Here is a 24,139-nt window from a genome sequence, read left to right as displayed (position 1 = left end):
CTAAGCTGAAAAGGGTGGTAAGGAGCACTCAGCATTTAACTTCATTTGTGTATTGATAGAGGATGACTATGTTTTTCAAATTTAAGTAGATAATCTTCTGGGTTAGTCGCTCCTCCATATTCTCTGATGGTCAAATGGCGGAAGTGACTCGGCAGTTTGTCTTTCAAAATTTCTTGAGAAAATAGCACACTTATCTGCTCAGGGGAAATACTGACCATCGACGCTTTCTTCTTTCGAAGGTTCATAAAGAGTGTGTCTCCATAAAATGATATTTAGGGTCTTTCCACTTATCCCATATCGTCGAATGGGTGCGGAATAGTGCCCTATGATATGCAATCGAGGAGGGCAATACAGGAAGCAAGCTGCTCGGCTACGCAAGCACTTATACGAAGCCTGCTGGAGAAGAAGAAATTGGTTGGAACCCCATTCAGTCTTCCACTCGGGTCCCTTATTCGGTGTGAGGGCCCGACATTGACGTAGAAAGGTTGTTCTGTAAAGGACATCCGGCTACTACCTGTTGTTGCTACACTAACTTCTAAACTCGAGTAACTATTAGCAACTCCAAGTCTTCTTATGACAATGTCACGGTAGTGAGTCTTCCAGCCTCTTCCATATCTGCATTTCAGATTTAGGCGAAGTTCCCACAAACTGTGCTAAATTTGATCCTATCTAAAAGCGAGAGATATGGCACGCTGGCTAGGGGTGGGGTTGAGGTGGTTTGTATGTTGACTAGGGGTGGCTTTGATCTAGAAGAAGATGGGGCTAAGCGATCCTGGAACTAACAACTATGGACCTGCGCACATCATAGTCAATGGGAACGTTAGAGTGAGAACCAGGGAAAGGGTCTCTGGTGCAGGCACTCCGACGCTCAAGTCAGAATAGTAACCGAGTGAAATAGAGAAGACGATGAATACTATAATAACAGTATCAATGCACAAATGTGCAAATGCGTATGCATTCATGCGCTATCTAGCCAATGGAGAAGACTTTCTTTTTTATACCGCCTCTCATAACCTCCACAGTAATGAGACAGCAGAGAATATTTGGTGTCAGAGTATATCGGATGGTGGAATATATGCGATAGCCTTCCTATAGGCGGAGAAAGGCTTCATTGCATGCATATGTAAGAGTAATGTCATATTCTCTGACAATGTTGTCTCTTAAACAAAGTCCGACCGGCTCTAGGCCGCCCCACTATAGAGTAGAAGTCATGCTCATGTGGGGAACTAGGTCCCGGATGTCCGATCGGTGCTGGGGCCGAACGGATGTAAGCTGAGAGCTTTGCATTTTGAGAAGTGGAGAGTTGAGCCCCTAAGATCCGACCGACTTTTGAGTCGACCGAGTTTATGTTGGAGATTCAGAATGCAGTCGAACAATATGTCTGGTTGAACTTTATATCAAAGGTTAATTTTGCAGTCGATCACTATACTTGTTATACTTAAATATAAAGTTCGGTCCAACTGAGCAATGTGTCTAATGTGTCTAATCAACCTTTTGGACTGATCAGCCAAAGCACTCGGCAATGACGCTGGACTTATTTCAACATAACATCAATACAATTTGAGTTGACCCCTTTTTGACTTTGACCGTCACATCAATCAATTTTCTTGACACCGAACTCAACTTCAAAGTCCCACCTTACTCATCATATCACTAATGAATATTATTCCCAAATAATTTATAATTTCTATATAAATGTGTTTAAATTTATTAATTTAGTTTAATGAATCATTTAAAATTATTCATTTAATTGACACTGCAACATAAATAAATTGTAGACCGCGAGCCTTGAATACTTGCATTTATGCTAAAAGGGAAAAGGTTCCATAGTATTCGGTTTAAGTAAAGCAAAATCGGTTTAATTTGATTAGGCTGCAGAAGGGGAATTTTAGAGGACACATGCGCCCTTTAATAAGCACTAAACTTAGATGCGCATTGAGTATTTCTTAAATTTAAGCATTGATAAATGGTCCAAGTTTCAAATAGCTTGGGATGCTAGCAGTAGACACGATGATTAGGTGCCACAACCTGTGACAATTCTACTGTCTGAGTATCAACTCGGTTACGTCCATGGGGACAGCAACCGCCGGGTAAAACAGACTGAAAAAATTGAAAAAATTTTGTGGACAAAGTTTGTAGGAAATAATAAATAAAACCAAGCTAGGATCCTCAAATCATCTGAATATCAGATTGGCACAGCGAAACAAATGATTCGAAGATGAGATTAACGAAAGCCACACAAAGGATGACCAACCTATTGTAAGAACATCAAGAATTTGGAAGGCCGACTCTAGTAAAGTGATTAAACAAGTTTTGAGCAATCCATGATCAATCACAGATAATTTTCTTAACTTTGCCAGACTTTAAGTTTGAACAAAGCACAGAGATACTGAAGTTATATAGAGAAATTTACTCGACATGTTCTCTCAGAGCTTGGCAAGAAGTGTGTTGTGCATCAACTTTGATGTTCCGCTCTCTTTCTCCGCCTCACTGACGCTGGGAGGCACATCGACAGCAGGGGAGCAATTGAAGAAACCATGGGGCTGCAAAAATTTTAAACTGGCAATTAGAGAGGGTAGACAACCATCAGTGGATGCAAAGAGATACTCTACCAGTAAATTACACAGCTATAGCAAGCCTAGGAACTTCTTATCCAGCTTAATACTTCAATTATGAACTCAAGAGTAAAAGCATTTCCACTATATTGAAAAGTTAGGGTAAACATTGTTTCAGTGGATAGTTTCAAGAAACGATAGACCACAACTTCAAACAAATAATTAACCCGTCCATATCTTCAAACAATACAAAGATAAAGATTTAAAAACTGAATCGGGGTGCCCGGGCAGGCATCCTGACGCCCGGACCTGTGAGGATCGTCCAAAAGTGTGCAGGGTAAGGATGTGCAAGTCTGCAGGATGAGTGTGTGCAGAATATCATTTATATATATACATATATATACGTAACAGGAAGAGAAAAACAAAGATGATTTTAAGAAACTGGAAGTGCAAACTAGATTCACAGGATCTTTTGACTAAATGTAATTTTGTAGTAGCAGCAGTGCTGTTTGTCTAGATAACAAGACTGAAAAATGAAGGATGAAGCAAACTACAGAATTCTTTTGAAAATCCATTAAAAGAGTAATATTGAGCAAAATTGACACCTAGCTATGAAAACTTTTGCTTGTAGAAGGTGAAATCACAAATACAAATCAAAAAAGACTTCATCGATAAAGGTGAAACATGACCAAGTCCGTCTCTATCCAAGCTATTTAATGTGAAATGAAGATGGTTAAGGCAATCATAAAGATCAGGAGATGTAAAGTAGGAGCAGCAATACCATGAGCATAAAACCAATGCGTTCAACAGGCATGACAGGCCAGTCTTCCAACCTTGGGATGTGGGTGACTCCAAAGACATACCTGTAATCAAAACACATCAGTAAGAAGAGTAAACAACCTGAAGAACCAAATAACAGCTCTCCCTAATCAAAAGATCATGCATACTAGCTTGTCGCTAAGTAACAAAGTTTAAGAATTTTTTTAATAATGTCAAGTCATGCATACAAACAAAAGAAGGTAGAAGGGAACTAACCAAAGGACAATGTCAGTTTCCTCAAGTGACCTATTCTTCTTAACCCAAGTAGCAAGTCCTTCATTTATACGTGGATTTTGATTCGGAAATTCTCCTCCTGGATACATCTCATCACGATTATAAGGGGTAACCCAAAGGTTATGCTTTAGAAATGCAGCTCTTCTCAAAAATTTTGCCTCTGGACCAGCTAATGGAAGGCAATTGGAGCCAGGCATAAGCTTATAGCCAGTAGGTTGACCAGTTCGATTCACAGTCCTAGTGTTCCGTACCTGTAATTCCAAATAGAAGACATGTCAATTGTTTGATGTAAGAAAGGTAATCAAATATTAATTATCAAAAACCCTAAGTGGCAGAAAGTGGTCTCATTAAGATGTACCATAATCTATGAAATCTTTCATTCCCTAAATGTTATAAAAACTGAGTGGAGCTATCTTGTTGATAACTGAGGTGTTCTAAATAGCAACATCAATAAACACTAAACATAATTTCCTGTCAGCAGTTCAACTTGTACAGACGTCAGTTTCTTCATCTACTGTGATGATTGTTCTCATCTAAATAGAGTCCAAAAACTAAGTTATTTTTTGATACTTGTGAATATTTTAGAACAAGTGGCAGCGCCTCACATCGTATGCAGTTTTAAGAATTTAAAAAATGCAATAAGCAAATAAGGGCAGATCAATGTATATAACAGTGAGGAATGTACAATCCAGTGTCGTGCAGAAGAAGGATTGATATCACGCATAGCCTGCAACTCAGCTTTGAGAAGTTGTTCTTCAGCATAGAAGGCATTATTATGAATATTGTTGGGTCCAGGCTTTTCAACTTTGACATTTACCTCAACAACCTACAGGAAAGAGAACGGTATCTAGTTTGTCATACAAAAAAAAAAGAATAATCTCACATGCTGATGGGAAAAAAAACCATCAGGAATGTATTCAGTATGACTGTCCTCCCTATTAGTTGAACTGTTTAAAACCAAGTGCACTAAAATTGCATATAGCTTTAGAAGTTTCTCAAGAGTAAAATTGTAGATATTGCATATAGAAAGATAAATATATGCATGTATAGTGCTTAGAAGTATAGTAGAAGCTCGTCGTTATTAGAACTGAAATAAAGCATACATAGACAAACCAAGATTATAATTTTCTGACTACTAAATTCCATTAAAATCATTTTAACCATTTGGATGCAATAGTCTCATTGGTGGACAAGCATTAACTATTCTGCATTATAACTAATATTAGGGCAACAATTTCATACTGAAAAGTTAATCAGATAAATCAATATGTATGTCCCACTCAGCACTAACATAGAAAAAAAATAGGAAAGAACCTTGTGGAGATCAGGCCTCGCGCCTTGTGATATGAAGGTTGAAGAAATCTGCTGCAGCATCCTTACCACAGTTAAGCTTCTTGTCATTCCACAAATACCACACATGACAGTATTCAAGACTTCTCTACATCAGATTTCACTTTTTAGCACATGCATTCTACTAACTGTTTTTTTCTGCTTCTTAACTTTGAAGAATGAATATCCATTGGTTGAGTTCCATCTTGTAGCCACATATTTTGTTTAAGTTTTGAATTTTCTCTCCTCTAGGACCTGGGTCACAAGATAAGTCCCTTTCTTTCCTATAAGCATTCTTCTCCCTCCCTCATAAATAGTCACGCTGCTTAAACTTTCATGTAAACAAAATTTCTCCTACTTTACATTCTACTTAATCGGCTTCAGTTATTAGTTCACACCCATATAGATGCATTGCCTACATAATATATATTGACAATATACTAAGTTAAAGCAGCTAAAGCTTGTGGATGACAATAGGTATTGAACTCAATTAGTCCTATATTTGGTAGGACCAGCAAACAAGAGTCATCACTGAGCAATCTAAAATATTGTATGAAAACAAATGCTATGTTATAAAGCCCACTTTCTATTTTCTTTTGTCCATCTCCTATTTAATCTATCCACTCATTCAATATTTCATATTTTCAGAAATTATAATACATAGATCTATCTTACAAGTTATATCATTTATGAATCAGAATACTAGAACTCATTATTGGGTCTGAAAGTATAAAAATTATATAGTTGTCAGCTTTCATGCAACAACCAGAAAACTAACAGAAGTCAGACTATACTCAGTTAATACAGTGGTCAGAAATACACACTGAGATGAATGTAAACCAAGAAGTTCAATAAAAATAAATTGAATATATGGTGCTTATTATAACTTTGAGAGATGGTTAAAAAAACATGCATCAGTACTATAGAGAAATTTTATAAAATCATATTAAAAAAAAAGGAAGAAAAGTGCAGATCAATGGAAATCAAAAAACCTGATTGAAGGCTTCATTTGATTTACAGTCAACAGCCATATCCATACGAGCAACAAAGAAATGCTGATGAACTGGTGCATATAGTCCTGGAGCAATTGTTGTACCATATTTTCTTGATTCACCTGGTTGTAATGCTCCCAAACTTAAGATTCCAGTCAATTTTACTTCAGCCTCAATTTTACCATCCTGCATGAATTTGCAAGAGGGCTGTGATTTAAGATCAAGTGATGCATTTCCATTGTTGGGTGAACTAAAAGAGAAACGAACAGCAGAATAACTTTCTTCCAGCTTTGACAAAAGAAAAATGAACAAAGAAATGGTGGATGCCTACACTCTGAATGCAAATGGGGGTAAAAATTTGTTTTTAATTCATGTCCAAATTTGGGCATGAATCTCATATTCATGTCCAAATCATTAATCAGCTCAGAAGCACTACCATGTAAACATCTCCATGAATACCTATGGCAGGATTTCTTGATTACATTGTTATAGTTATCATAAGCAAAAAAAGAAAACTAAAGGTTATTTCCAAGAGAGGCACATATATTTTTGTTGCAGGATTTCTGATGAGAAATTTGCTCGTTGTAATTTATTAAACCTAATAATTGTAAATTTATTAGCTCAGAATAGGAACTGTAGTTCAACAAAATATAACAAATTTGACAGAATTAAACATAACATCCATCAATAAAACATTGCAACAAATTTTATGACCCAACAGGGAATGATTATATCTTTGTTTATGCTAAGTATCCTTTATTTTCCAAGAGAGGCACATATATTTTTGTTGCAGGATTTCTGATGAGAAATTTGTTCGGTGTAATTTATTAAACCTAATAATTGTAAATTTATTAGCTCATAATAGACACTGTAGTTCAACAAAATATAACAAATTTGATAGAATTAAACATAACATCCATCAATAAAACATTGCAACAAATTTTATGACCCAACAGTGAACGACTATATCTTTGTTTATGCTCAGTATTCTTTGGTCTTCCTCTACCCATAACACTTTCAACTCTAGTTAACTCAATAATTCATCTGAAATCCAGTAGTCATCTTACCCTATTCATTCCATCAATAATGAGGAATAAACATTTGTTCTTATTTGAGAAACTATTAGAACTGATCCCAGTATTCTACCCAGTGCATTACTTATGCATATGCCTGTTGTGTCATAAATGCTATTGTCCCAGTTATTTTAAGTATTCTTTGATCTTCCTCTACCCTCAACACTGCAATTTTTCTTTTTCAACTGCACTGTTCCCAACAAAATTTCTTTGAAGACAAATTAAGGAATACTTGTTGCAGAGCCTTCCAGCCACTGTTAGCTTATTCCAAACTATTAATATGCTCCATGTTAAGTAGCCAATGCACATGTATGTGGATGTTTCATTTAATGTTCATAGATTTACTAGCACTGTTTTGGATGTATGCATACACTCCATACATGCAGAATCACACTAGTCCCATTGACCATCAGAAGGAGATCAAGCCAGCACATTATAGCTATGCATGTTACTCTTTAAGTGTAAGTGTAAAGCATTATGGTCATTATTAGGTCTGTAAACAAACCAAGCATTCGTTAGCAAGGGATTTGGCTAGATGAGAGTTGTTCAATAAGGTAAACTAAGAGGGCAACCAGTGTACAAAGTTCTTGCCAATGCGGGGTCCTGGGGAAACATCTATTGTATGTAGTCTTACCCTACTTTGCGAGAGGTTGTTTCAAAGACTTGAACTCGTGACCTCCAAGTCACATGGCAACAACTTTACCGTTATGTCAAAGCTCCCCTTCTTCAATAAGGTCAACTAAATGAATAAATTTGAACAACTCATTAAACAACTAAATGAACAAGCTTAAACACGTGTTCAACTCATTAATGTGCATAAACAACGATAAAAGTAGAGATTTGGAATTGTTTGTGAAGAATATTCATGAACAATATCCATGTTCAACTCATTAATGCATAAACAACGATAAACGTAGAGATTTGGAATTGTTTGTGAAGAATATTCATGAACAATATCCATGAACAAAGCGTGTGAACTATGATAATTAACAAAGCTCTTATCAAACCTATAAATAAAATTACAAATAAACAAAAAAAATCAAAACAATTCAAACAAACTTGTAATATCAATTTCACTATCTAACCAAACAAGGTTAAAAATGTTCTAAACAAACCAAATGCAAGCCGAACTCAAACCAAACTCAAGATCAAAAATATAAGTCAAGTCAAACTAAGCTTGAACAACCATTTCAATAGTTTGGTTAGTTCTAGGTTCAATTGGCTCCGTTGCCCTTACCAAACAATTTTGAACAATATAAAGTTTGGTTTGAGCTCATTTATAGCCTTAGTCATTATAAAATGCTTCAAAAAAACATGAAATATCAAAGAAAAATCAGCCAATAAGCAGAAAGATGGCTCAAGAACATGAGGACTAGGACATTCAGAAAGTTATAATGCTGAAGTATCAGAAAGAAACAATCTCATCTCTCTAGAAACTAGAAGTCTAGGACAATGAGTACAAATTGTAAAATCAACTACCTGATAGAAGTGCCAGAAAAATCCATATTCATAGTTGGCCACTGTGCATATGAATGACACACTTAATCTTCGCGATCGCCTAACCTCTGCTAAGCCTGTCCTCCAATCTTGATGCTTCCATAAGATTCCATGATCTTCTTCATGCAAACATACACAATTCTCAATAGTTTCTACACCACCTGTATAGTTTGTAAAATGGGCATCAAAGTATTTGATGTAGCCCAAGCAGTCACATCCCTGGAATAACAAATAAATAATAAAGTAAAGCAAGAGCGATGAACAGATTATGAAATCAGTTTTGTAAGGATAGTGTCTATAACCTTTTTGAGAGAATGTGCATTTTTTCCGAGGCCATCTTCACCGGCATCAAATGCATTCTTTTGGTAATGAGGTTCATTAGGATCTCCATAAGGCACTACCATCTCAACAAAACTTAATCTGTGTGCTATAGGTCTCCTTCCACGACTACCATCAATGTATGCCACAGAATGTATCACCAATCCCTCCCTCGGGGTGAAGCCAATCCGGAAATTCCACTGTTCAGTAACAGAAGAGAAGCTTATCAACTATACTGTTGGCCAAAAAACAAGAGTCATAAACTAACTAGACTATATGTGATACAGGCACAAAGTACCTTCTGCCACTGCACAAAATAACCACTAATGCGAAAACTTGGACCTTCAGGCTGAAGAATATGTATAGGCTTCACATCACTTCGGTCAACACCTCCTCTTGTTTCTCCAGCAGTATAGTTCCTCAAAGGATCTGCTGGAGGTAGAGGGACTAATTTTCTATCTTCAAATTCAATAACCACATTATTTTGAATATCCACAAGAACATAAATGCCATCAACTGGACGTGCATAACCATTCTCCATTGGACAGTCGCTCTCAGTTCTGCAAAATATTAATGGTTTTGCAAGTCTTCGACTAGGACCATCAGCATTGCTGTAGTAACCAACACACCTAGTCGCACAAGTCAATAGAAAATATAGTTAATTACAAGGAAACTAAAATAAGGTTATTCTCCCATTGTTTTTTAGCAATATCCTGGCTTACCAAGCATCAACCATTACAAGATCCATATCCTCGACCCCTCTCTTTCTCATTGCCTCTATGAATGAAGGATTACTTTTTACAGCAGCTTCACATTCTGCATATTCCATAGCATCCTACATTTGAATTTTGAATAACACTGGCTCAATAAAATCCAAATTATAAGACAGAAAAAGTTGGTTCAGAACAAGCAAGCAACCACACAATATCATGGGATAACAAAAGCCTACATATGTCAGTAGCAACTCCACTAACAAGTGAAAAATGTGATAGGTTCACCTATTACCTATGGGTTTTGCTTGTTTGCTCATATTACCCTTTGTAAGGTCATCCATCCCAGTATCATTACAAACTAGGCATCTATGGCATCAAGAATAACAACACTAATTTATGAATTCTGAAAGAGTCAAGGTGAACCAGCTTTAAATACCTTACACATCATGAATGCCAACTTTATCTTACTTATAACCTATCAATCTCCATCCATTGTCCATGGTTCGTGGCAAAGGTAGGGGCTCACCCTTTCGAATCCAAGGTTCATTCTAGCAAGAGCCCAAACTGAGTTTCTCACTTTCAAAATTTTGATAATCCTTTCTGAATGACTTTGCAGTTGATTCTCAATGCGACATGAAATTTGGTTTAAAACCTATGAATCAGGAAATTTGCAGTTGCTGTTGAGCCATCTGCTTATGCACAACATGTGATAGTCAAATACATAGAGCAAGACTAGCCAAGAGCCACAAATCATCAAGAGCCAAAGTGTGTGCTGCCACTCACCGCAAAGCAGGACCTACAGCATGCAATGCACAAAGACTTGCATGCACTAATTGGCATGCTAGCAGCTTACATATGCTGGTATACTGGTCATAACATGCTAGCAGCTTGCATATACCGGTCACAAGATGCCAAAAATCACATATGAAGGAAAGACAGAATACACATGTAGTGTAGAGAAATCTAGGAATGGATGATCAATCAGACGGTGAAATAAGGGAGAACGACATATTTCAAATAATCAGATAAGTGACCCATTAACTAACAGTAAGTCAATGCAACCGTCATCGTGTAGTCAGGGCAATGAGGATCGAACTATCTCATTCCACAACACAAATGGAAATTATTACACAACTCTATCATCACTCAAAGGACAAACCTTGATGGAAATAAGGTTGCTCTAGAGCATCCTGGTTACAATCAGTTCATCAGTACAACAAACTTCTGGGCCAGGTCAGGCATGAGCATTGCAGAAAAATAGGCCAGATCAATCCCTGCATGCACCTGCCAGGCCCTGCACGCACATTGGAAAGGCCTTTATTATTACAGCTTGTAGCACTAACAGAGACAGTTGAAACGAAGTTTTATGTGATGCTTACTTTTCTACACAAAATGATCAGTAGAAAAGATTTTCCACCAAACAGTTAAATTAAATAATCTATATTAGCCTTTTTCCTTTTAAAAAAGTTGGTTGCACTTATGTCTGCAACGACAGTTACTTGATTTGAGTTTCCAATGTTTCTGCAGCTCACTGTCCATGTTATATAAAGCTTGGTAGTTTAAAAGTTGCAGTCAGAAACTTAAGAAAGCTAATGAAGCATAAAATAAGTAAGGCTGGGAAACCTGTTGGGTTCATAAGAAAGTTGTAGCCAGCACCTACTATTGAAATAAAGAATGTGTCAAGGTAATCATCTAAAAAACACATACCATAGGTGGTTGGACGTCAGGAACAACTTCAGATGAGATGACTTTTCCTCTGTGATGGCCACCTCGAGTTGCTGCATGCACTTCTGATAGTTCAACAATCCAAATGCTTGTCTCATTTGATTTTTTGTTATATACAACAAGCCGTGCCCTCCTAGGAGGAAGCTTACTGGGTATGACAGGAGAGCCTTTAGTTCGGGGCAGTAGTGAAGGTTGAAAAGGAGGGAAGTAATAAGCATCAGCCAGTGCAACAATATTTTTCTCTGGTTCCAACAGTACAGCTTCGATGAACCGCATACTATCTCTAACCTGATAGCAATAAGTTCATTTCTTGATGCCACATAATCCATCTAAAAATATTCATCAACCAAATAGATAATCTAAATAATATAATGCAAACCTCTGGAGTTGCTCCAGCAGCTCGAACTGTTGCCACTGCAACAGATATTTCAGCAGCAGATAATGGATCCAGAGGGTGTCTTGTCTGAGCCCGCATCATAACTGGAATTCCTGCTGTTAGACCAATGGACATCTATGAATCAAACTAAGGATAAAAGATGAGAAACCAATTATCATGAGAAAGAGAAATATGCATACATGTGAAACAAGATTCAATATGAAGAAAGCAATGAAAATGAAAATTCTAACAAATAGCAATAAAAAAAATCAAGAAAAGTTTGTATCTAAGATAACCAAATGAAGCATTTCACTGGTTTTGTCAACACGCATCCTAGGAATTACAAGAGGTATGACTTGGCAGGATTAGGCGACCCCGCCTAATGAGATAAGGCTTGGTTGTTGTTATATGACTTGGCAGGACTAAGATCATACAGGTCAGGAGAAACAACTGCAACTTTCAAATCACAGACAAACAACCAGAAGAAAAATTTCTTGGCTTATCCAATGGCATCCCACTGCAGGACTTAACTTTCGGGTCCAATCAGTAAATTGCTCACTTACTCGTATATAAAACATCATGTAAACGAACAAGAAGGTCATTGGACTTCCCTTCTTCCAAAGAAATATTTGTGAGAGGAACTGATGCTCCATAGTCCACATTGTTAAAATTCCCCAGTGTGTTACCATCTTGGATGGGGCACTCTGATGGCAATTCCATCACCACAAGAAAAATCACACAGGCTGGATCAACTAGGAAACTAAATTGTTTGCAGCATACACAATGCTAAGCTTGCAGAAAAAACTTAAATAATTATTCAAAGGAGAGGTTGCATACATTTGTCAAAAAAAAAAAAAAGGTTCCACAGCTTCAGGAAGTTAATGTTGTTTAATTTTTACATCATTTTAAAGTACAAAGGGAGTTTCATATAGTTTCGTATGGAGCACATGCCAACTTGTTATATTTTTGAAGTCAAAATAAAAACCATTGAATAAGCATAAGAAAAATCATGAAGTTATTTATACACTTGTGTTCTCAATACGGGATGTTGTGAACATGAGTCTACAAGGATTTTATAATTGTAATTACAGCTAGTTACAGATGCATCTAGCATAACTACTCAGCCTTAGAATGAAACTAAAGGTACAACTGGCATATTATATTATCAACTAGTCATCACAATTTATAATATACTGTCAGTTCATTTAACTTTGAAAGACATTTGTGAATATCTGAGGCTGCTAGTTTAGCAAACGGAAGGATGATCCAAGCATAACCTACAGTCATATAGCGGAAAATCCTATTTCCGATTTGAATATGTCGTCTGACTGCTCTGTTTCATTGTTTGGCATGTTGTTCCGTGGTCATCCAATACTAGATAACCACCATAAAATCAATCACATTCAAATCCATCCTCCTCTTGGCATATCATCTTTCTCGGAATTATCTTTGTTTTCTCGGAATTATCAGCAAAACTCCTATCATAAATTATAAAGTCAAGAGGGCCACCAATGTTTCTGGTGCCTTTCCCCCGTGGTACTGTACTTTTCAAAGACACGTTTTTCTTGCATAACTATGCGAGATGGAGCCCCATCCCATTATTGATGAAAGTTAATAGAACTTTATCATCTTCTTTCACACGGCTCTCCCTCTCCTCCGCATCAGCAAATAACAGTCCAAACAACAAGTAAGAGCACGTACCAGCAGGGAAGTTTCCGAGGGGAAAAGAAGGATCACCTTTAGAGGACGTCGGCACAGAGGGGGTCTCCTGGATATCCTCCACCGGAGCAATCAGCGAAGCTACGGCCTCGATGGGCTGCACCGCGCCGCGCTTCTCGCGATCCGACGCCCATTCGCGTCGGACGGGACGGGAGACGGCTCCTCCTCCTCCTTTGGCCCCGACGACATGGGACTCATTAGCGGGGCAGCAAGGCGTCGCTTTTTCCTGAGTTGCGGCCATTGTAGTGGGTTGGCAAGCGCTCCGAATCCTCCGTAGTATCCCTCCTCGCTGCTACTGCAATCTGACATGCAGCGCGCCTCCGTGGCCTTCCTCACGCTCGATCCCTGCCGCTCCCCGCCCTCCCCTTGGCTCCCTTCGAGGCCCAAGACGTGGTTTAAGGCAGAAGAGGAAGCCACAAAACTCGAAAAGATAGAAAGATATATCTTCTTTCCAAAGGAGGAGAAGGAGGATTTGGAAATCGGCAGGGTTTTTTTTTTTTGGAGGATCTTTTTGCGGAATTGAGGGCGGAGGAAGAATGAGATGGAGAGCGGAGGAGTGGATTTATAAAGCTGGCGAAGCGGTACGAGGTAGCTTACAATGACCGGAGAACTCGAGAGAACGCAGTAAATAAATAGTGTGGAGGTCGGTGTGAGTGGAGGCAGCCGTACTTATTTGGTGGAACAACAATTTCGCTAAAAAAAAAATCAAAAGCATGTGGTAACTTTAGACATTCCACCAAATAAGAGAAAAAAAATGAATAAAAAATATTAGAATTTATTTTAATTTTTCATTGTCAATAAGTTTGATTAATTAATTAATTAATAAATCAAAACTAATATAAAATGTCTACCAAATAAAGCCACCTTGTTTTGTTCCCTCTTTTACCAAACTTGTCTTGTGCTTCAGGTCAAATACAACCTTATTAGCCAGTTTGCATGATGCATGGTAGTAGTGTCTTTGTTCTTATTGAACATGTAATCATAATCAAAGTAAATACACATAAATACAATGCTAACAAAAGAGAGTTTTATGTGTATTGGATCTTCTATTCTACTCTATAAACTGATGATATGTATAGGAGGATTGATATTGGAATTCCATTAGTAAAAATATTCTTTTTGAGTTTGAGAAATCTCTTATAAAGTATATCTTTCTTATAAATCAACTTCCATAGTGCGAGTGAAGCATTAACATCGAATAGCTTCCTTTATGCAGTATTTGCCTTATTTGTACTATAAAAAATTAATAAATTATGGACCAAATTTTGAGACAAATAATTTTCATCTTAAATCTCCAACAAATTTAATGATAAAATAAAAATTCATCTCAAATTAGAAATGAACTTTGCAACCTAATAATTTCACCCCAAAATTAGCGACAAGCAATATTTTATCTCAAATTTGGTTGCTAAATTGCAATGAAATTTAATTTTCATGCTAAATTGTACAATAAATAAAATATTCGTTGCCAATTTTACAACGAAAATGAGATTCGTTGCAAATTCTACGATAAATTAATAATTCATTACATATTCTATGATGAATTAAAAATTAATCACTTACTATTTTAATGAAGTCAAATCTAGGATAAATATAGGATTCGTTTCCAAATCTGGGACGAATCCGGGATTCATCTCCAAATCTGGGACGCATCCATGGATTCGTCCCCAAATCTAGGATGATTCCAGAATTCGTCCCAGAATTAAAAAAAATGAAAAAGAAAAAAGAATTGAAAACCATAAAAATAAATCTATATATGTCAGAATTTCATGAAATAAGTTTCAAAGTGTTCATATTATTCTCCTGATCATAAAATATCCTTATCTATAATTTTGACCTAATATATTGAGTGTGATATTTTTTTAATATGAATCAGATTAAATTCTTATTGAAAAATTACTGCACTCAATATATTAGGTCAAAATTATGCATGAGGACATTTTTATGATTAGGAGAATAATATGAACATATAGGAACTTATTTCATAAAATTTCGACATCTCTAAATCCATATTTAGGGCTTCCATTTTTTTTTAATTCTAACGACGAATCCAAGATTCGTCCTAGAATTAAAAAATTAAAAAAATAAAAAAAATAAAAAAAAAATAATCGAACAAAGGAAGTGGGGGCTCCCATGTTAGGATCAAGAGGATCAAACACCAGACAGGAAGTCCTAGTTGCGGCTAGGTAAGGAACTCCTAGTAGGTAAGGTGGACCGAGAGACAGGAAATCTTGGTGGGTTGAAAATCGGACGTGAGAAGCTTGTGGTCCTTTTCTTGAGAAGGAATTGTTGGGTTGCAAGATTACAAACAAAGTTTCACATTAAAAATACATGAAAAAAATCATAGATTTATAAGGAAAATATATCTCCATTAGTATGAGGTCTTTTGAGTAGAGTCCAAAAATAAAATCATGAATGCTTAGGCCCAATGCATTCAAATTCATTGTGCTACATTATGTGTCAGTAGCAAGACATACATATTGACATTCAAGTCAATCGCCAACCTCTAATATCACTTTAACTTTATAATTTAAATAATTATATTTCTTGTTAAAAATGATCTGGTTTGTTTGTTTATTTTTATACCAGGAAAGAAGATTTGATGGGGAAGAAAGTTTGTGGAAAAAGAAGATGAGTTGATGTATGTATAGTTTATTTTGAAAAAACTTGTATAACTTTTAGAAGTGTTAGACTTGTATAACGTTTTGGAGTGTTGGACTTGTATAACTTTTTGGAGTCTTGAAGAAGAAAGTTCTTGTATAACTTTTTGAGAATTTTAGATTTATATTATTATAAAATTAATTTCAAATATTAAATATATGTGTATATATATTAAATAGGATGTCATAATGTTAATTAGGATGTGTTGAATGTTTAAGATGTATTATTTAATTTTGTTGTATACAGGTTTATATATGTATTGTATTGGATTAAATTGTAGAAACAAACTGATTCTATCCAATTTTTTTGGGATTTAGGGACGAATTTGATGATGAAAATAATTTGGATGGCTTTCTTATTTTCCCCCCCCCCCCCCCCCCCCCCCACGTCACAATTGACTTAGTTAGTCATTTTCCTCAATCTTTTACATACAACTTTTTTTCTTTTCTTTTTTCTTTTATTAAACTTTTTTTCTTCTCTCCTTTGCATACAACTTTTATTAAATGCAACCATCACTTATTACAAAAAAAAAAAACAAAATTACCGACAGAATTTTTCATCATAATTCTATCAATATAGTCATTTAGTAACAGAATTACGACGAAAAATCAGTTGTCAAAAGATAATTTGTCAGAAACGGATATCCTAACAAAATTTTAATTCCATCAGACAACTGGAATTTATATTTTCGTAGTAAAATTTACCGACAGAAATAGCATTTCTATCGGTAAATTACGCCAGAAACGGTACTTCTAGTGGTAGTGATTACCGATAGAAATGTTGTTTCCATCAGTAAATAATTTTATAAATATTGACGGAAATGTTTATTTCTACCATTACAATAATTACAGACGGAATACCGATTCCGTCAGTTTTCCATTGGTAAAATAAAAAAAATTACGTCAATTTACCAAAGGGCACACCTAGAGATTTAAATTTACCAAAAGGCGTACGCTACTTTAGTATTTACCAAAGAACATATTTTTTAAAGTGCATTTCCTATTTTACCCTCCTGACAATTTGACTTTTTTTACCGTTTTATTTTCTTCACTATATTTCTCTCTCTTCTCTCTCCTCTTTTTTGATCGACAGAACATACTAACATTAGTTAATTTTTTCATAATATTTTAATACATTTAAAGAAGCAAAATAAACAATGAATAGCATATTTGAACTCCTTGCAATTTTAGAAATCCACTGGAACTAAAATAAGTGTAATCAGAGCTCTCTAGGTCGATCAGTGGGTTTTGGTCAAAACTCACTAATGGACCTAGAGAACTCCGATTGCACCCATTTCAGTTTCTATGGACTTCTGAAATTGCAAGGAGTTCAAATATGGTGTCCATTATTTATTTCGGCTTTTCATAGCTGTTAACATGCAAAATCAAAGAATCGACAAAAAACTCCACGTTGGGCCTGATATGGATTCATATCAGACCCAACGTGGGCCTGATATTATTCCATATCAGGCTCAACATGGGCCTGATATCATTCCATATCAGGCCCAATGTGGAGTTTTTTTACCGATTCTTTGTTTTATAATGGACACCATATTTGAACTCCTTGCAACATCAAAAATCCATATGAACTGAAATGGGTGCAATCGGATCTCTCTAGGTCCATTAGTGGGTTTTGACCAAAACCCACTAATGGACCTAGAGAGATCCGATTGCACCCATTTCAGTTCATATGGATTTTTGATGTTGCAAGGAGTTCAAATATGGTGTCCATTATTTATTTCGACTTTTCATAGCTGTAACATGTAAAATCAAATAATCGGTAAAAAAACTCCACGTTGGGCCTGCTATGGCCTCATATCAAGTCCAATGTGGGCCTGATATGGAATCATATCAGACCCAACGTGGACTTGATATGATTTCATATTAGGCCCAACTTCCATATCTGAATGATCAGTGATCCGGTAGTAAGAGCGGGCCCCCCCCTTCTCTGGCAAAGTCAACGCCAAGTGGAAGTCACCGGAACAGCCGCCCACCCAGAGGAGAGTGTGGTCCGACCGGACGGACGGCCATAGATGGTCGGCCGGCCGATGGAATCGAGTACCCGGAAGGGTCCGGCCGGTTTGCACTTATAGTTGGTAGGCACCCTGTCAAATCGGGGTTCCGACGCTCAGTTAAAAAGGTCATAGACCGAGCTGACCTTTTGACCGATCACAGTCATAAAGCACCCCTGTTTGTTAGTCTCCACAAAGCACAAGTAAACCACTACGGATGTCCGGTCGGATGTTTAGGTATCTTTCCGCTCGGACTACAAGTTTGGAGCAAAGGAAAGGGCCAGAGGATTTCTTTCTCTGACAACCTGTAGGTTTCACGTGTGTGTCATGCTCCAAATCTTGTGACAGGGGATTCTGCTGTCCCATCGAGGGCATGCTTTGACTGTAGCGATATGGGTCAGGTAAACTTTCTGACAGCCGCGTACCTAGGAAAGGACAGGTAAGCTTTCTGACAGCCGCATACCTAGGATAGGACAGGGGACACTTATGCACCTTGGTACGCGTGCCCAAACCTTTCACAGCTCTATATAAAGAACCTCAGGTTTCATCGACAAGGGATTCTGGTATGTACTCTGAGACTTCTGGAGCCACCTTGTTCATCGTGATTTACCTGACTTGAGCGTCGGAGGGTCGTCGAATCCCTTCGGCTCGACTTCTGTGCAGGATAGCCGGAGCATCTCGACACTAGTTGGAGACCTACATCGGCGAGCCTTGGAGCGTCGTCCGCTGACTCTTGGTTCGGACGGGATCAAATTGGCGCCGTCTGTGGGAACGCTCCGGCATCCGAACGGACGAGGCTGGGCGACGGCACACGGTGGCGCTTTCAAGGGAGGAACTCGGCCTGGTCGAGATAAGGGCCGCCAAACTCGTGGAGCAAAGCAAAAGCATCCGCCGGCGGAGCAACAGCAACGTCGCGGGGCCGGCGGAAGCACCTCGACCACCGTCGCATTCCACCGGGCCTTATTTCGCACCCGAGCCACGCCAGCCCGGAGAGATATAGGATCTTCCTCGGATGAAATGCCAAGGCGGGATGACAGGAAGGAAAGCTCCCGGGGACTCATCTCCCGAGCGGACCAACCGCCAATTTTCGGAAGCCATTCTGCGAGATCCTCTGCCCAAGCACTACGTGCCCCCTACGATCGGCGAGTATAATGGAACAACGGACCCGGATGATCATTTGGGTAAGTTTGATAATACCGCCACGCTCCACCAATACACTGATGGAGTGAAGTGCCGAGTCTTCCTTACCACGCTCTCGGGATCGGCTCAGCGGTGGTTCCGTAGACTGCCGGACGGATCCATCACAAGCTTCAAGGACTTCCGAACGGCCTTCCTCCACCACTTCGCCAGCAGTCGGCGTTATCAGAAAACAAGCGTTAGCTTGTTCGCCATCAAGCAAGAACCAAAAGAATCGCTTCGAGCTTACATCCAGCGATTCAACCAAGTGGCGATGGACATCCCAACAGCCACATCGGAAACGATGATGAACGCCTTCACACAAGGCCTTGTTGATGGGGACTTCTTCAGGTCGCTCATCCGAAAGCCGCCCCGAGACTATGATCACATGCTACATCGGGCCAACGAATACATAAACGTGGAAGAAGCGCAAGCCGCTCGGAAAAAAGAAGCTCCAACCGAACGTGCACTTGTTCATGCCGAGCGGAAGCATCACTCCGCTCAGCAACCACCTAGAGGACCAAGGGCTGAAGCAATTCGATCTCCCCACACCAGATCGCACGTGCAAGAAGTGGCTGCCGCTCGGCCCAAGCCAAAGAAGAGGTGGACCCCAATGTTCTGCAAATTCCACCAAACGGATACGCACAACACGAGGGATTGCCGAAGCCTTCCCTTTGTGTCCAATCCTGTTCCCCGGAGAGCCGAACGACGGTCTCCTCCCCTCAACACGAGGCAAAGGACCCAGGAAGCCGACCGGACCCGCATAGAGAGGCGACATCACCATACGTCCGATCGGCATAGATCCCCAAGACAGGAGAGTCGCCGGACGTCCAGGGAACGGTCCCGACCATCCACTCGGGAGGAAGAAAACAGGAGCAATACTTCCCGGGGCGAAATCAACGTTATTGCTGGTGGGCCGACCGGAGGAGACTCCAACCGAGCAAGAAAGGCAGGCGTTCGGCAGCTGCAGATCCATACGGTCGGCTGTAGCCAAGAGCGGGCAAGTGGACCGGAAATCACTTTCGGGCCCGGAGACTTGGAAGGAGTAGAAGTACCCCACGACGACGCGCTGCTCATTAAAGCGGTAATAGCAAATTACACCATTCACCGCATATTTGTTGACACAGGGAGCTCGGTCAACATACTATTCAAGAAGGCGTTCGATCAGCTGCAAATTGATCGAGCCGAGCTGCTTCCAATGACGACCCCGCTCTACGGGTTTACGGGCAATGAAGTTCAGCCGGTCGGACAAATCAGGTTGGCCACCTCACTAGGAGAAGAACCACTCAGGAGGACCAGGACAACAAACTTCGTGGTGGTTGACTCTCCCTCATCCTACAACGTCATTTTGGGACGACCGGCGCTCGGCGAATTCCGAGCGGTTGTCTCAACCTTCCACCAGAAGATAAAATTTCTCGTGGAGGACAAAGTTGGAGAAGTGCGGGGAGATCAACTAGCAGCTCGGCGTTGCTATATAGAGATGATCCGAGCAGAAGCTTCTTCCGCTCGGAAGGTCCCCCGAATCGAGGTACACGCCATAACCGAGAAACCTCCTGCTTTAATTTATGATGAAAAGGAGGAAGTTCAGATCCATCCGACCCGATCGGAGGCCACCACTTTCATCGCCTCAGATCTAGAGGAAAAACAGAAGAAGAAGCTGATCCAATGCCTCCAGCAAAATCATGATGTCTTTGTTTGGTCGACACACGAGTTGCCCGGAATTTCGCCAAGCCTAGCGCAACATGAGTTGCATGTCCGACCTGACGCTCGGCCAGTAAAGCAGAAAAAAAGAGATTTTAGCGCCGAGCAGAATGCCATAATCCGGGCGGAAGTAGAGAAACTCCTGGAGGCCGGCCACATACGCGAGGTGCAGTTCCCGAGCTGGCTAGCCAACGTGGTATTGGTCTCCAAGCCGGGCGGCAAGTGGCGAGTTTGCATTGACTTTCGGGACTTAAACAAAGCATGTCCCAAAGATTTTTATCCTCTGCCCCGGATAGATCAGCTGGTGGACTCTACGGCCGGCTGTGAGTTAATTTGCATGCTCGACGCCTACCAGGGCTATCACCAGGTACCGCTCGCCCGCGAAGATCAAGAAAAGGTGAGCTTCGTAACGGCCGACGGCACATATTGCTACAATGTGATGCCGTTCGGATTGAAGAATGCCGGGGCCACCTATCAGCGCTTGATGAACAAGGTATTCAAGGAGCAGATCGGGCGGAACCTGGAAGTTTACGTGGACGACATTCTTATCAAATCCGTCCGAGCGGCCGATCTTTTCAAGGATATGGAAGAAACCTTCCGAACACTGCGCAAATATGGAGTCAAGCTAAATCCCCAGAAATGCCTGTTCGGAGCTAAAGGAGGGCGTTTCTTGGGGTATATAGTGACCGAGCGGGGGATCGAAGCAAATCCCAACAAGGTGAAAGCTCTGCAAGACATGCTTCCTCCCAGAAACACAAGGGAAGTGCAACGGTTGACCGGTCGGATAACTGCTTTGTCCAGATTCATCTCCAAAACTGCCGACCGGAGCCTGCCATTCTTCAAGATCCTACGCAGAGCTACTAAGTTCCAGTGGAACGAAGAGTGTGACCGAGCATTTGAAGAGTTGAAAACATATCTGAATTCCCTGCCTGTACTGGCCAAGCCGATCGGAGGTGAGTCACTGTATATGTATTTGTCGTCAACTGAGCATGCTGTAGGCTCAGCACTTGTGAGGGCGAGCGGCGAAGAGCAGCCGGTGTATTTTCTGAGCCATATTTTGAAAGATGCTGAATCTCGCTACACCGGGCTCGAGAAGTTGGCCTTGGCATTGGTTCTAGCCGCTCGGCGACTTCGACCGTATTTCTTGGCCCACACAATCATTGTCCGGACGAACAGTCCACTCGGAAGAGTCCTGTTGAATCCAGAAGCGTCCGGACGGCTTATCAAGTGGACGACAGAATTAAGCGAGTTCGACATCCAGTACCAGCCCCGCTCGGCGATTAAAGCCCAATCCTTGGCTGATTTTGTGACCGAAGTGCAGAGGCCCGAGCCGGAAGCTCTGTGGAAGATATATGTGGATGGGTCTTCCACTCGACTCGGAGGCGGAATTGGGATATTACTTATCTCACCGCAAGAAGAAAAGATGCACCTATCCGTCAGGCTGGACTACAAGGCCACCAACAATGAGGCAGTATGAGGCCCTTATAGCCGGATTCAGGCGGCACGACATGTGGGGGCCGGTCGGGTAACTCTCTATTCGGATTCACGGTTGGCGCTCGGCAACTTTCAAGCACCTTTGAAATCAAGCGTGTTCGGCTTAAACTCTGGCGAGGCCTTTGAAAACTCAAAGCTACTTTCGAGAAGTGCTTATCCGAAGATTCCCGAGCGGAGAACCGGTGGATGAGTTGGCCAAACTCGCAAGCTCAATAACGCCGGTCGCCATTCAGTGACCAATTGAAAAAGCGATGGTGGCGCATGTCCGGATGCAAGGCCTCGCTTCAAGTGACCGGAGGACACCTATTATAGAATTCCTCCGTTCGGCACCACACCATCCGATGAATATGCAGCCGGCTCCTCGGAAGAAGAGCCGGTCGGTTTACACTCATCGGAGATCGACTCAAGAAAGCTTTCTCGCGTCCTCTGCTAAAATGTGTGAGCTCGGAGGACTCGACACATCCTCCGGGAAGTACATCAAGGATCATGTGGAGGTCATCCGGGCGGCCGAGCCAGGAAGATCCTCTTGGCCGGATACTTTTGGCCAACTTTACAAGCGGATGCCGCTCGGACAGTATCTACATGCATGCCAGAAGTATCACAACTTCTCCCACCGACCGCAGAGGAGATGAAGGCATCAACCATCTCATGTCCGTTCGATCGGGGGAATGGATATTGTGGGTCCATTTCCGATGGCGGCAGAGGAAATTTTACTAGTGGCGGTAGATTATTTCTCCAAGTGGGTGGAGGCCGAAAAGATCATCGAGCAAACGGTTAAAAATTCATATGGCAACACATCATTTGTCGGTTCGGCATCCCTCGCCGTGGTGTCCGACAACAGCGGCAGTTCACAGGGAAGATGTTGGAGGATTGGTGCCAAAGCTACGGCCGAGCAACATTTCACGTCCGTGGCCTATCCTCGCAGCGGTCAAGTGAAGTCGCCAAGGAAATTCTTCTGCGCTCGGCCGACCATTTGGGAGGAGTTGGCGGATGAAGTCGAGCGTCTTGTGGGCTATCCGAACGACACCAGGACGAGAGTCACACCGTTCCATTTGGTATATGGCGGTGAGGCTGTCATACCGGTAGGCGTTGAGTCGGCCGGATCGAGAACTATGATGATGACAACACCGAGCGAAGAAACTGGACTTGGTAGAAGAGGAGAGGGCAAAGGCGTCCGTTCGGTTGCGTATCGTCAGTGGATGAAGCAAAACTACAACCGTAGCGTAATTCCCAGGTCGTCAAGTCGGCGATCTCGTCCGGAAGAAAGTCAAGCCGGTCGGCGTCGGCAAGCTTGAGCGCCATGGGCGAGCCCTTTCAAAATCATCGAAGCTCGCTCGGTAGCGTATTATCCGGAGGATGAGGACGGACGGCTAGATAGGACCGTGGGCGCGAACCACCTCCGGCCTTACCAGGCGGGGTGAAAGGTGTATCACTGTAAATCACCCTGTGTATTTCATTTTTCGACTAAATACTTGAAATGCAGAGATGAAAAGTCAAAGGAGCGAATATAAGGCATTATCATCGTAGCGCGAAGGCCTCCAGGCCGATCGGCCGGGAGGTTTATGTGGTTAGACTTGTAAGCAAATAACCCGTGCCGTTCGGCCGGAATTAAATTGGTCAAGCCAAACGCTCGAAGATCGAAGGCCCCGTACCCTTCGAACGGAGGTATATTATCCGAGCCAAAATACTCGATGAAGTAGATCCTGAGCCGTGCGGCCAGGAAGGCATTATCCAAGCTGGGGGAAA

At 40.7% G+C, this 24,139-nt stretch overlaps 1 protein-coding gene across 2 annotated transcripts; it reads right to left on the bottom strand.

The window, feature by feature from the left end:
• Positions 1–2,325: 2,325 nt before the first annotated feature.
• On the bottom strand, positions 2,326–13,887 carry LOC122018916 (copper methylamine oxidase-like). 2 transcript variants are annotated; one of them, XM_042576383.1, is made up of 12 exons: positions 13,369–13,887; positions 11,635–11,747; positions 11,238–11,543; positions 9,540–9,652; positions 9,116–9,446; positions 8,802–9,017; positions 8,482–8,718; positions 5,930–6,115; positions 4,294–4,434; positions 3,591–3,859; positions 3,337–3,418; positions 2,326–2,543 (listed from the first exon to the last, which is right to left on the bottom strand). In XM_042576383.1, the coding sequence occupies exons 1-12, from the start codon at positions 13,589–13,591 to the stop codon at positions 2,427–2,429; spliced, it is 2,334 nt and encodes a 777-aa protein (XP_042432317.1). In that variant the 5' UTR covers positions 13,592–13,887; the 3' UTR covers positions 2,326–2,426. The 2 variants fall into 2 exon arrangements, with proteins under 2 accessions (XP_042432317.1, XP_042432318.1); XM_042576384.1 differs by having other exon boundaries at positions 11,635–11,744.
• Positions 13,888–24,139: the final 10,252 nt, after the last annotated feature.

The sequence above is a fragment of the Zingiber officinale genome, chromosome 9A (genome assembly GCF_018446385.1).
Source record: "Zingiber officinale cultivar Zhangliang chromosome 9A, Zo_v1.1, whole genome shotgun sequence".
Lineage (NCBI taxonomy): Eukaryota > Viridiplantae > Streptophyta > Magnoliopsida > Zingiberales > Zingiberaceae > Zingiber > Zingiber officinale.
Note: the sequence above shows the minus strand (reverse complement) of the source record. Positions and strands in the feature narration are given on the sequence as shown.